We start from the raw sequence: 14623 nt of genomic DNA on the forward strand, positions 1-14623 counted from the left end.
TAGGGAAAAAATAAACAAGCCACCTTTGAATGCAGATGGGGAAAAGGAGATGATGACCAGCCCAAAACGAAATTTGCAGTGTTAATGCCAGGAGGCTGAAGGTAGTGATTAATACAGTTCAGAAAAGTATTTCAAACGGGATGTGGTAATGAAAATTGCCAATATTCTGTCACCAGAAATAATGGGTAGTGGAGCAAAAGATAACTGTTCTCTAAATGACTTTTGTGTCATCCCACCTGAAAAACCATGTGTGATTTCAGACAGCTTGTGGTCAGAAGAGTGATGGAAATGTGAAAGTGTCAGACAAGAAGAATGGTTAGAAACCTGTTGGGTTTGGGTATCTGTCTAAAGTCAATAGAGCTTAGTTTTTTATTTTAACATTCTGAAGGTATAAATATCACAAATGAGGATAGATTATTTTGGACAGTGTAAATCTTAGAAAATGAGTAGCATGAAATCAGATTGACAAGGTCATCTATTAAGTGATTGGATAGCCTTCAAATGGGAAAGGAAATTCAATTACCATAGGTTTTTCATTGCTGGGTAACATAGGCAGTCCTGGAAAGGATCTTAGAGTATTACAGTATGTTCCACTGCCCACAAGCAGGATTTGAAGGAGATTCTTACAGTGAATGAAAACATTGCTTTTTCTCTAAGGATTAAGTCAGGCTTCCAGCCTCTCCACATCACAACCTGCTCGACCTTTTCACTTTGAAATGAAGCAGTTTGTAAGGTTTCTGCCTGTTTTTCAGAACTTGACTTCATGGCTCTCTTCTGTAATCGAAATCTTTTTTTTCTGGATCTATCTCTGTTTTCCTATCTTAATAATTTTCCTGGGGATGTAAAATGACTATATTGCTCTTTAATAACTACATTGATTTTAATAACACATTATAAAGTGAAATAATTTTAATTAAAAGTAAGGTAATATGCTTTTTAGTGTTTTTCTTGTAATGCTTTGGATATCCAAACTAAATCAGAACAAGACTGGTCATCTATTTTACATCTTATGTTGTTTTTCCTTTTCTATACATATATTTCCCTTTAAATATTTCTGTATTTTAAAGCACTGCAGACAACATACACCTCTTGTTACTCCCTGTCCTTGTCCAGCCTTTTGATATCTCTGTGTTCATTGCTCTGGAAAACTTCCCAAGCTACTGTCTAACTGGCTCCTACTCTCTTTCTGTAGCCTCTGGAGGTGCCTGTTCTTACTCTATTTCTTTTGTAGCTTCCCTTTTCAGTGTTCTCTGTTGCCCAACACTTGTCTGTACAGCTTGTCAGCTGCCTCTCTCTTCTCACCATCTGTTAACTTTTTTATGAGATGTACTGTAACTTTTCAGTCTGGGCAGAGGCCCCCAAGTCTTCCCAATTGATACAGAAGTAGTAGGAATGACAAGATACACACTAAAAATCACATTCAACTTCAGTGATCTGTATTAAAAGTGTAAGAATGCCAAAGCAGCTTTTTTTTTTCCTCCATGTGAATTTACATTACAGTATATTAAAGTATATGTACTTCTCTCACTGGCATATGACACAATGTAACATATTTTCATGCAAAGTCTTCTTTAAAAGTTCTTGTGTAAGCCAACATAGGCTATTTTATAGGCATATACACCAAATGGTACAAAACTGGCCAGGAGTAAAATATCACCATATGTTTTCAAGCACCAGAAATGTGGGATTGAGCAGAAAGGTATGATTTTTCATGGTTAACTTTGACAAGTAGTTCAGGTGCTCTCAATGAGCAAATTGGGCTAGACTTCAAAAACAGTTCGGCAATCAGCCTGTAACTCGTAAAATATTGTGAGATGTAGGTACCCAACCAACCCAGCTTGAAAATCTGACCCTCATATATACAGACAGACATTATAAGAAGCATTAGCTTGTTAAGAATGAATGTCTGCCTCCTCTTGTCATAAATGGAATTATGTGTTAGTCTATTTTGTATTTCTGTATTTACTATCTGGAAAATACCTATTGCATTCTGAATTACATCACAGTAAATACATATAATGAGAGCAAAAGCTTTTCAATGGATGTCTCACAAGATTGTGAGTCTGCTTAGAAGAGTCCAAGAGTCAAGCTGTTTTGTTCAGTGAATTTATTGGCCCCTCAGGAGAAGGAGACAGAGACTGAGTATTTCCAGATACACAAGTGGATATTATCAGCCCAGGCTTCTTTTGGCTAGCTTCCTGGTGAAGGTTAATTTTAGCATTAAGTTCCAGCTCTTTCTCAGCTGGAGTCTGGCAACAGAAGCCAAGCTTTCAGTCCAGGAGCTCCTTTCTGTGTGACAGCCTTCTCCTCTCTTGGCTCGTTTGCCCACTGACCTGCTTTTATAGCCCTGTAAAAGTATCAGCTGACTTGAGGGCAGAGCTCTTCCCTAAGCAGCCCTGGGGGAGTTCTCTTCTACTCTCTGTATGAAAGCTCAGTGCACACCTCTTCTTTCTTAATGCTTGTTGAGTCTTCTGAATCCTTCCTGTACCTGTACCTTTGAATCCCGTATTATGGAAGGATCTAGAATCTCACAGTAAGTAAAAAATGGATGAACTATTTCCTTCAGTGACTGCACAATAAAACATACACGCTTGTTTTGGAAGAAGAAGAAGAAGAAAAAATACTTAACACCATTGATCTCCAATTTTACTTGCATTTGCTTCTATTTATTGATGCAATAGGATGCTCTCAGTTTCTATGTGTATGAGACAGTATGTTGATGTTTCTGAACTTGGAATAAAGACAATTTTTGCCAAGTCACGTATAACAGGTGCTGTCCAGAGAATATTACTGCATGTCCCAGTAAATGACATACTTTTTACCCTGGTGATCAACAGTTCATAGGTTCTTTTCCTTCTTTATATATATATTTTTCCTCTCTCCAAAATTTTAGGGTATATGTATTTTCTATTTAGGTAAACTTCAAATCCAACTGGATTTTTTAACCTACTGTAATAATACTTTATGCTTCTGTATTGTGCTGTTTTCCCTGAGATTTCTCTAATCCTCAGCTGATGCATTTAACGAACTGAATCATACGGAACAAATAATGACGTGGAAAATACTTGCACGTTATGTGAGTAGATCTTTGGATTCTACCACAGACTTAATTGCTTTCCTTAGCCTACTCTAGGAAAGTTTAATTACTGTGGAACATCTGTTCAGAAGCTTGATATCAATGTAAATTTCATGTCTTCATTAATACCATTTTTCTGTGTTTGCAGCTTTATGGCTATACTGTGGTGGATGTGTTGAGTAGACTATCAAATGGATGGATAGTCAGAGTGAACATATGGGACTAAACTGTTTATAGCAAGAATGTCTTCTAGATCTTAAAATATTCCTGTATTCCTAAATTACTTACTTCTTAGGACAGAGATTTGTTGTAAGAGAATGTGACATTTTTAGCAAGATACAATATAAAGGCAACTCTTAGTGCTGTGCAGGTGGCAGAACCCCACAGCTGTGATTCTGCTGTCAGTGCTAATTACTTCATCATAGGTTTTATACCTTTCCCTTCTTTTTGCCTATTCTATTTTCTTCATTCTGTGAAAATTCCCATCTCCAGATATCAGCATCTCTGTAAACTTGCTTTTGTTTGTCTCATATTTTCTTTATAATTGGTTGCTACTACAGCTTTTGTGTTCAATTAGACACCAATTAGAATTTGAAGCCTTATTTTGCTTAAACACTGTGTAAACTAACATCCTCCTGGCCCAAAGCACTTGCTGCTACTTTAGAGTCAATTTGCATGTAAAAATCAGCAACTTCAAACAAAGGAAAAAGGAAGATGATGCTTCTGCATTGGATAAAATGGACACTGCCATGTGGATAATAATTTAAATAAATGTATAGAATATAATAATTTATGCATATAGAATATAGATATAAAAATAATGATCAGCCATAAAATTAAGTTTTCAAACCCAAGTATTAATCTGATCAGCTATGTGATCCTAAGGGCAAAAATAAGAGTTTAAAGAAGTGGAAAAAGCGTTGTATTGAATTGCTGTAACTTTGGTGGGAAACAGTGTAAGTGTACATCAGGAAAAATGCTCTGGTTACCTTTTTTTTTGTTCTGATTTCCTATTCTGGTCTTATGTATATTTCTATTTTTTAAGCTTGTCAAGTAGAGCAGGCTTCAGAAGGATTATTTTCTTCCTGCTTGGATTAGGCTGGGAAGGTGGCAGTGGGGTGACTACCAGCTCATGCCACTGCTCTAGTCTCTTGTCATCGGGCTGATGTGAGGGCTGATGTCTGAAGCAGCACTTGCTCCATTAGCTCTTTTGTGACAATCACTTTGCAGCTGCACTGTGGCACTTTGAACTGTCCTCCTGAAGGCAGTTTGAGGTAAAATGTCTCCAGACAGATCAATCTTTTTTTTTGTGGAAACCTTGCAGACCTATTGAACTGGAGATTGCTTTCTCCTTGGGCACACACCATATCCATCGTTGAAAATGTTCTTTTACATAACTCAAAGGGCTATGTAATATTTATGGACAGCTTTAAAAATACCTTTACTGTCTCTGATTTAATAATACAGTAGGATTGACCTGGCCATATGCTTTGGGCCATCTAAAACCTCTGGTGTTTAAGAAAGCCTTGTGGGGCAAAAAAAAATCTAAGAATATAGAGCTAAAAAGTACTGTTGAACCTTGAGGTATGTTGTAATCTGAAGTAAGTAAAATGCTGCTGTATTACTTCAATTTGGAAAATACAAATTTGCAAGGTGGTAACGGGAAGGCACTTTGGAAATATTTTAAATTGAGAACATACTGTGTAATAGGCAGCTATCAGGAAGAAGCTTTATTCTTTTGAGACATAATCAAGCACTTTAGTGGATATCAGATCTGCTTATGGAATCCAAGAGTATTTTATCACGTCATTATAAGATTAACAAGCTTTTTTCCAGTTACGTTAGTAAAGCAGAAGATCAGTACAAATCTTGCACTTCAATGAACATATTCAGCTGCAAGCAGCAACCCCCTATTTTAGAATATTTTAAAGAGTTTTATATTATAGGATAATTTTTCAACATAACATTTATTTTAATTTTTGGAATCTAAAAGTATGTGATTTTTTACTTTCAAAAAATATTCCTAATTAATGCTTGCCTGTCTGCCTACTTAAAAAGAAGAAAAACAAAGTGAAAGTTACTGGCACTGGATGAGGAAGCACTTTTGGGGCAGTCTCTTTCAAGACAAAAGGCATTCTGCAATGTCAAACTGTTGAAGCAGAAATCGTCCTTCAATGGGCTCATTTTGTTACTGGAAATTCTGCTTAAACTAAGAACTGCATTTAGGTCATATCATGACTCAAAGGAAAATTTCCCCTCTCACTCCATAGACTGAAACCTCAAATGGCTGCTGTAAAGCCTGTTAATTTTAAAATATTTTATCTGATCTGATGTTTAGTAACTGTACACCATTTGGTAAAAAAATTCTTGCTAAAAATCTATAGTGCTTTCCAAAAACTGCACCTCTGTATAAAGTCTACTGTTACTATTCAGGTAGTAATATTTTTACAGTCATGGTAGGGTAAAGTGATTTCATTTTTTTCTGGGTGTTTCATTGCAAATTAAGCATTCACACATCCACACATACCAAAAGGAGATGTTGGGATGTCTGTGGACATCTATTTTACTGAGTCACTACCAAAGCTGGTTTCATGTTTTGGGACATCCTGAGACGTTTCTGAAAAGGACCATATGAGCCAGAACATTTACCATGAGTCTTACTAATAAAAATAACTTATGTGTAAGTAGACATTTAGAGTTTTTATGTTTGAACTACGCCTGGTTTGTTCTGTTTTGATTAATAGTTACATTACTTTTGTCTTTAGGTATCTGTCTATAAGGCAGAAGCTAAAGTCTGAAAACAAATACTAAGTTTTAAAGTAGTCATAGATAATGCTCATGTTGGATGAATGCTGTTGATTAAATCTCTTTTTTTTTTTTGTAATGCCATTACTCGTTTGAAGTAGACTGTAACAGTACTTGGGAAATTGTTTAGTAGGATTTGTTTTCTTAAAATACAAAGTGGTTTTTTTTTTTTTTTTGGTAAGTAATGCAAATGATACATGCAAAAAAGTTCTGTTTTCTCCCCTGGGTTTCAATTTCAAATTTAAGTCAAACTAATATTATATTGTTGATCTACTTCACTGGAATTGACATGGTCTGTGCTTCATTATGAAAAAAATCTCAAAGACTTCTGCTTATAGAAATTTTGAATAGAGCAAAATCAACTTTAGAGGTAAAATACCCCCATTGTTTCAAAATACTTATTGTCTGAGTTATTTAAAACTCAAATACAGAACAGAGAGGGAAATACTTGCAGCTAAGTTGAAATATATGGCTTTATGGTTTCATTAGCTAGGCCCAAGAGGTCTTAGGTAATTTCTCTCTTACAGGTTCTTAAACGCTTATACTTTAATGTATATCTCTGAAGGCAAATTGTTACAGCATGGAACATTTTCTTTGATTATATAATTTTCTTGCAAGTGCCATAGTACAGTACCTTAATTTTGATAATGAAAGGAATTTTCTTTTGAGAACTTGGGTTACTGGAGAATTTGAAAGCCTGTCTGCAGGTGAGATTTAATTTAATCCCTTGAGTGTTTAATAAGCATTCCTGAGACCGTCGCCAAAAGGTGACAAGATTAGCACTTGAGGTTTATTGACAGGATGCCTCATAGGAAAGACATTTATCTGTAAGGGTATTGTTTTAAAAGAAGGAATAAAGTCTGGCTTAAGCCCTGGGAATAGCCACACCTTCTGAAATACAGAAAGAATAGAGAAGTTTCTTTTCATCCTGGCACAGGGACATAGCAGTTCACAGAGGTAAGAAATAGATGTTGACAAAACTTAACAGTAACTAACTTCCTATCAGAAAAAAATATATAAGTGCTTGAGGATTGAGAATGTCTTAACAGTCCCTGCCATAAACTGAATTCAGGCATGCTCAAAAGTCATTATTCAATAATACAATTGTATCCTTACATATATGCTTCTACCCAAATATATGTGTGTGTTGGAGAATGACAGAGGTTACCAGGGGGTTTGTTGTTCTTTCTGGGTTTAAAAAACTCAGGAAGAGCTAAATCATATCTTGTGTTCCAAGATTTTAGCACTTGAGACCGCTCAATCTCTTTGTCTCCTGTAATCTTTTTGAGAGAACTCTGTGATTAACTGGTCGTAAAGTCTTCTCTGTGTCAGAAGGTCTTTGCTGATCCTGTGCCCATCCCAACAAACAAATACTCTGTGGTACTGATTCTGCTTTCACATACCCCAGTGTGGTCCTGTTCCCATCAAAGTATTTCCTTCAGATTTATATAGCACAAATAGAAGAATAATTAGGTCCTTTCCTCTTATTTTATCTATGGAGTGTGTATTGAGTGACTTATTTTAAAGCAGTTGTGATTCAATGGGGATGTTTTTAATTTGCTGCCTGTTCTCTTTTACCTCTGAGGAAAGAATTTTGTAAATGCTGAATAATTTTAGAACATGTTTTCTTGGTTAAGGGTTGGCTCATATTTTCAATTAGTTTTAAGAGGAAGGAAATAGTGTAAATGCTGTGGAATTCAGATAAGCACTGGGCATAGGAAATAAGTACTTTTATTTAGGGTGCCTAGAATTGGTAGGTCAAGCTGATGATAATAAAGGACCAGATCTTAACTTTGTTTCAAAGAACATGTAATCAATATTCACTCTCCTGTTTTATTTCCCTTTTACTTGAGAATTTGTTTTGGTGAAGCTGAAATGTGCAATTGCTTAAGTATTCCACAGGGTGTCATGAGGTAGTTGTTGGAATCATTAATACTTGGATGAAGTAAAGAAAGAAACATAGTGTGCAGTCCTCTGAATGCCAGTTAATGTAATTTTAGATGTGACTAATACACATGCCATAAAATAAAAAGTTCTTAACTCATTAACACATGTATCATGTTTCTGTATCTGTATAAAATATACACACGAAGAAAAATATTGCAAGAGGTCATTCACAAGAGTAAGCTATTCTGTGTCAGGTCTTCCCAAAAAGACCTTTCTATATATTCCTTAGTATTTTATAGTTTACACAGCAAGTGGAATCTTTGGCTCATAGCAGTAATCTGATATACCAAACTATGTATATAAAAAAAAAAAAAAAAGGAAAAAGAAAAAAGGTACAAGACTTGTATTTGCCATACTATAAAGAATTTCTAATTGAATTGTGCTCCTCCAAATTTACTTTCAAATTCTATTTTAATTTTTATTTAAGTTCTTTTAAAATTTAATTCTTTAAAAGCCCACTTCATACAGTGCACACAGCTGTACTGTAGATTTTATGACTTGTTAATTATAGATATATATGATGTCAAAACTTCAGGATTTTTTCTCCTGCACTTTTATAATGTAGTAGGAGGAGAACTTTTACCAAGGTGTGCCCCAAATTAAAGTGTATTTGATGATGATGGTGCATTCTTGCATACGGAGATCAAATTTTTATTGACACAGTTGTTGACTTCTGCAGAACTGCACATGCATTGAATTCAACTTCAGGTTTGTAAAGAAATCTTTAAATACAGTTTAACAGTAACTGTAAAGGCTCCTGCTTCTGTTAAAATCTGAGTTGCTTTAAATGGCAAGATATTGGCTATGTGAAAAAAACCCCAAAAAACATTACATTATAAAATGAACAGGAAAACTGAATTCATTTCAGTAGCAAGAGAACGTGATCCAAAGTGAAAAATCACTGATGAAAGTAAGCATTTGAATATCTGTTGACAGTAATAATTTGTATAACATTGACAACATATTTAAAACCAGTTTTGAACAAATGATGCTTTATGGATTTTGGCATATTTTCTCATATTATATAAAGTGGCATACTAAAATAACAGACCAGTTAATTTTCTTGTTACTATTTATTTGTGCAAAGTCTTAAGTAAACCTTGGGTTTGTGCCAGTTTGTGCATAATAGTGAGTGGCACTGAGAGTGCAGGATGGAGGGAGGTGGATGCTTCTGACAGGCAATTAATGACATTTTGCACATATGACATAATACATATCCCCCCTGCATTCTGCCCAGAGGTCCAAGTGCCTTACAGCTGCGAAGGGGATTGCCATGACAATCAGAAGCTGAGTGCTTTTATTCACGTTTGCTTCCAAAGTCCACATCGCTCTGTGGACAACTTTTTGTGCAAAACCTTTGTGATTTAGCTCTTCCTGATTTAACCACTATGAATCATGACGTGTTTAACAAACAAGTGTGCTTATTGGTACTTCAGCAATGTGTTCAAATACTTTCTAGATGAAGAACCAGATCTAATTAAAGCAGTTAAAATATCCAAAATAGAGTGACATACTTTTAATCTTCATGGAGATGAAGAAAGTGAATGGAAATGGTGGCCTTCGCTTTTTTTTTTTTTGCTTGTTTTTTTGTGGGTTTGGCCTTTTTAAGTATAAACATCCTGATCTCTGCCCAGGTGAGTTTTCTTTACAGCAGGGCATCATGGAAGAAGAGATTTTTAGATAGGCAGGTTAGCATCTTTCTTCTTCCTCATTTTGAGGCTCACTCAACTTGCTTTGCCTCGCCCTTTCTTTGTCCTTCTTATTGAGCTAGAATAATCTAAAGGGGTAATTCCAGGCATACTTTGAATTACTGAGATAATGCAGTACCTTAAACTAGAGTGATTAATATCAGAAAATACTTAAATAATAAAATGCCTGACTGCATTGAGATTTTTTTCTTTATTTTATTAGAAAATTATACTTCTTCAGCAAAAGAAAGCAAAATAGAAAGGACTGAAGTTTCAAACTGGTGATGATATAGCAGGTACAAACCTGGCAGTATACTGGGGCCCGTGTTTCATATGTGTGATATGTATGCACTCAGCATCCAAGTCCCTCTTGGAACATTATGACAAGGTTGATGATCATTATAATGTTTTTATTTTCAGATTGAAAATCTACAGGAGCAACTTAGGGACAAAGACAAACAACTAACTAATCTAAAAGACAGAGTGAAGTCGCTGCAGACAGATTCCAGTAACACAGACACAGCACTAGCAACCTTAGAGGAAGCTCTATCAGAAAAGGTAATGTCTTCTCATGAAAAGCTTTTTGTGGTGCTCTTGTGGGTGAAGCCTGTGCAGAAATGTTCTTCTGAGTTGGCCTGACAGCTGTCCCAAAGCCTGTGGGCCTTGTCAGGGAAGCAGGTGGCCCTGTTCTGGTAGGATGAGCAGGGAGTGGCTGCCAGGGGATGAACTGACACAGGACTTGGAGGGGCAGGAGTGATGTCCTTGGAATGCCCTTGGAGAAAATGGCCCAGGGCATGGGGAGATTTTCCCTTAGTCAATGAGATGAGTGGTTGTTCCCTGAAAGAACTGAAAGGCATTGGACACCTGACATAAAGAAGGTAGAGTTTTTGCATTTTTCTGTCTTTGTGATCTTGTTTATCCTGTTCTTTTGTCCATTAAGCAGGGCCTAACTGAAGGGCCAAGAGCAAGTGGCAGTATCAACAGTTACCTTGGCTTGCTGTGAGCACTATTGCTTTCCTACACTTCGTTTTTAAGGGAAACTGTGTCTCATTAAAAAAATAGTTGAGAATTCACTTTTTTTCCCCTTTATAAACTCTATGCCTAGGAGAAGGGATAAATCTGGACTGTTTAAATTAGTGGCAACATTCCTACCAGTTTAAGTGAGGTCAGGTTTTTTCTTTCAGTTAACTTTGAATACGAGGTAATGCAAGTGAATTTATATGCCCAAAAAATTTGTACAAGTATCCACATTTTGCAGCTCACAGATCTTTACATATACCATTTAAATCTGAACAGGTGAGTGTGACTAATTAAAGTAATATGTGCCATTCTGCAGTCTGTAATCCTATGAAGGTATTTATGACTGTATTTCACTTGAAAATGCCGCTGTGCTGTTGGCACTGACACTTACAATGTTAATGCCAGTTTTTTTATTTCTTGTGTTTAATTGCCTTCCTAGCATTTGCTTGGTCAACAACAGTGAAAAAAGTTGTCATTAGTATTGATTCATGTGGATAAGTATCCAGCACTTACACAGTAAAATGACACATTTCTGTAATCTTTCACTGCTAATCTGGACAAAGTGTTCATCAATTTCACAGCATATAAATAAAAAATGACAGAAAGTACTTTTTAACCTGTTTTCTCTCCTTGTAAACTATCTTTTCTGCATTAGTCACTTTCCCAAAATGCCCATAGAGGCAGCTGAGGGGTTTTTAAAGCAGTCCTTTGGGAAGCAGAGTGACTGTCACAATGCAGGCTTGCATAGGAGTAGGAGGCAAACAACTGCAGAGTTAGGATTCAGATAGCTTTTGAAAAACAGGGTGCTGAGAGCATGAGACACAATGAGGAGAAAGTTTCCAAGGTAAAAGCATCTCTCTGTATGATTTTGATTGTTTTATTTTACAGAGATATCACCCTCAATTTCTTTTCCATTGTAAGTCCATTGAAGGCCACATTTGGAAGGGCAAATTTTACAATGTTAAGTGTGATTTCTGAGATGTACTTACACATTGAAAGAAGGCAGTAGCCATCTTCTAAAAATTCCAAATGGACAATTATGCCTGGCTTTCTTCTGTTCTCTGGCAGCTAAATACTTTGACAGTGTATGTTTACAGACATGCCTCATTCCTTTCTGTGTCCAGCTTCCCAATTCATCCTAACTGCTCTCAGTAACTTTCTTATCCTATTCCTCTCTGCAGTAGCATTCTTAAGACCTACAAACTTTATCAGTAGTTATTAAATATTTCCACTGGAAATACTGGTAGAAATATGGAGTAGGGGTTTGTCCAAATGGAACAAAACAAGAACCCTTGTGATTTTTTTTCTTAGCAAGTGCATCAATAGAAATACTTTTATCAGTTCAGTATGTAGTGCTGTCAAGAAAGGATGATGCTTTCATTAAAGAATACCTGATTTCCATTTCCATGGCAAAGCATTGCTTGTGTACTTTGTTTTCTTTCTAGAAATTGTATCAGGCCTACTTTACAACTATGTAATTTTGGTTTATACTTTGAGATTAGGCTGTTTGTTGCTTTTTATTAATTCTTTGTCCATTCAATAGTTCTTAGAATTTTAATTTGAAAATAATGAATAAAATTCTTCAAGAGCATCATGGGAACCTCTTTTAAAAATAAAAGTAGAAATAAAATTTATTCATACCAGTTTAGCTGACCACAATTTACTGGAATCTAATTTTCTTAGCTTCTATAGGAAGAAAAACAAACTAAAACATGATCATATGATATGAATGACTTATAAAGCTATTTTTAAAGTCCAAAACTCAAATGTTTTCCTGCATTTTTCTTGAAAATACACAGATTGAGATTTTGGCTCTGAATTAGAAAACATATCTCCTTATTCTTTATGAAAATAGATTTTTCCAAGTATCTGTCTCTTGATTTTCTTTCTTATTTAGTGATTAGGTATCTTGGGAACACTAAATGAGAAATTAATGTAGACATCATAAAACAACATCAAATTTTCCTGAAATGGACTTCTTTTAATCTTAGTGTTTTTCCTATGACATTGCTGGTATGATTTGTCCTCATGTCAGGAATCAGAAACAAATCAACTTCATTTTCATTTGAGTTAATTTTGGAACTAAGCAGCAAAATATATTCATTCAGCTATTTTTCCCTAATTTCAGAGCCTTTTGTAAGCACTGGGCATTCTCAACAACAGCAATAAGGATTACATTGCAATTAAAAAAAAAGAAAAAGAAGCTTGAAAATCAGACTATGCAAAAGTGCTATCAGCTTCCTTGATGTTATAACAAGAAACTTTTCAAAGAATATCTCAGCTCTTGGACTGGCCCAAAGCAGCTCAAGAGGTTGCTTTCATGAAGCTGATATTTATAAAGTTGGTCCTACTGTAGCAGCATACAGCAGATAAGCAATGGAGTATGTCTGATAATGGAGCTATATGCTGGAGCAATTCAGTTCCTGCTTCTGTGATAAAGTGCAAATAGATTAGACCTGTGAGGTCCCAGATTAGTGCATAAGGAAAGCTGGCCAATGCAAATAAGACTGAAACAGGAACACATTGTTGGGATTTCTGCAAGTTAGCTGTTAATCAAGTAAAACATGGTATATTAGGGCCTTTTAACACATTTTTGACATTTAGCCTTATGCAGCTGACAGATAAATTAGTCTTCTTTTGTGATTGACTGAGAAAAAAATATACTGTTCATTAAAAAGATGAAATAGTGTTATGTTTAATTTGTTATAGATGAAAAAATCATTTGAGTAAGTAAATCTTCTAGAAAGAGTAGGTATAAAACTAATCCTGAATATAACCAGGTGGAATCTGAATGTTTATGATGATTAAACTATTCCACTTTATGGAGGCTGGCATTTTAATATTAATATTCAAGGAATTAAGAATTTATATTCTTCATTATTAGAAGTAACCTTGAAGTTATTTAGTATCATAGGTTTAGATTGGAAGGACCTTAAAGATCATCATCTAGTTCCAACCCCCTTGCTGTGGGCAGGGACGCCTTCCATTAGAGCAGCCTCAGGACTCTCTCCAACACATCTGTGTCCTTATGTTGGGCCCCAGGGCTGGATGCAGTTCTTCTCCAGGTGGGTGTCAGCAGATGGAGGTGCAGAGTCACCCCCTGTGACATTCTGGCCCCGCTGCTTTGGATGCAGCCCAGGAACACAGTTGGTTTTCTGGGCTGTGAGTGCTCATGGCTGAGTCATGTTGAGCTTTTTGTCACTGTATGCATCCAAGTCGTCCTCCTCAGGGCTGCTCTGTCTGTTCTCTGCCCAGCCTGTGTTTATGCCTGGGATTGCCCTGACCCAGGTGCAGGACCTAAATTACGTTGCTTCTACTGCCCCCCTGACTGCCACTGCCCAAATGGTACCAGTAGTTCTCCTGATACTCTGCTTAAAGACCTGCTCCCAGCTGAAGTGCAATTCTAGTGGCTATTTCACTGTACCCTAACTATTTCTCTCTGATTAGTATTTGCGTCCTTCAAGTATTGATAGGATGTGATTTTGTAGAACTTAATCAGAGCTTAACAAAACCATACTACTGCATCTGCTTTTTTACATTTCACCCTTTGAATTAATCACCCAATCAATGACTGGTGATTTTCAGCAAGCCTTGTGATAGCAATTGGAAATCAGCAAAATATGCAAAAACATGGATCAGTTAAAATGTCTGTAGGGTTACTGTTAATTAGAGAAAACCTTCCTTTGGATTTCTTAATTTGTATCAGGATACTTTTTCTGTGTCTTGGACATCTGTTTTTTTGACGTCTCAACATATAATACAAGTGAGCTGTAAGTTATTTATAGTTAGCAAGTGATTGATTTCCAATTAGATTTGAAACCTTGACAACTTATTGCAAGCACTGTAGAGTAATAACAAAATTTAAGCCGAGTAAAAGAGTCATGGCTTCTGAGGAAACTAGTCATGGCCTATTTTGGACTTTTATTCAATACTTCAATCACTTATGAATACAGGAAACACATTATTGAAGTGAATATCTTTCCACATCTATCACAAAACTAAACATGTTCATATCAGTATAGCTCTTTAATGAAGTTCCTGGACTGTGTTACTGTTATCAAGTATTTAAAACCTTGATCTTATGATT

At 35.8% G+C, this 14623-nt stretch overlaps 1 protein-coding gene across 17 annotated transcripts in view; it reads left to right on the plus strand.

Moving 5' to 3' along the window:
* The window catches only part of ERC2 (ELKS/RAB6-interacting/CAST family member 2), a 430969-nt gene that overhangs the window by 150238 nt on the left and 266108 nt on the right, over positions 1-14623 (plus strand). For all 17 annotated transcript variants that reach the window (XM_032120320.1, XM_032120321.1, XM_032120322.1 and 14 more), the window contains one exon: positions 9937-10074. In XM_032120320.1, coding sequence (XP_031976211.1) covers positions 9937-10074 — 138 coding nt within the window. The remainder of the gene's footprint in view (positions 1-9936; positions 10075-14623) is intronic.

This window comes from Corvus moneduloides, chromosome 11, assembly GCF_009650955.1.
Source record: "Corvus moneduloides isolate bCorMon1 chromosome 11, bCorMon1.pri, whole genome shotgun sequence".
In the NCBI taxonomy this organism is placed as follows: domain Eukaryota; kingdom Metazoa; phylum Chordata; class Aves; order Passeriformes; family Corvidae; genus Corvus; species Corvus moneduloides.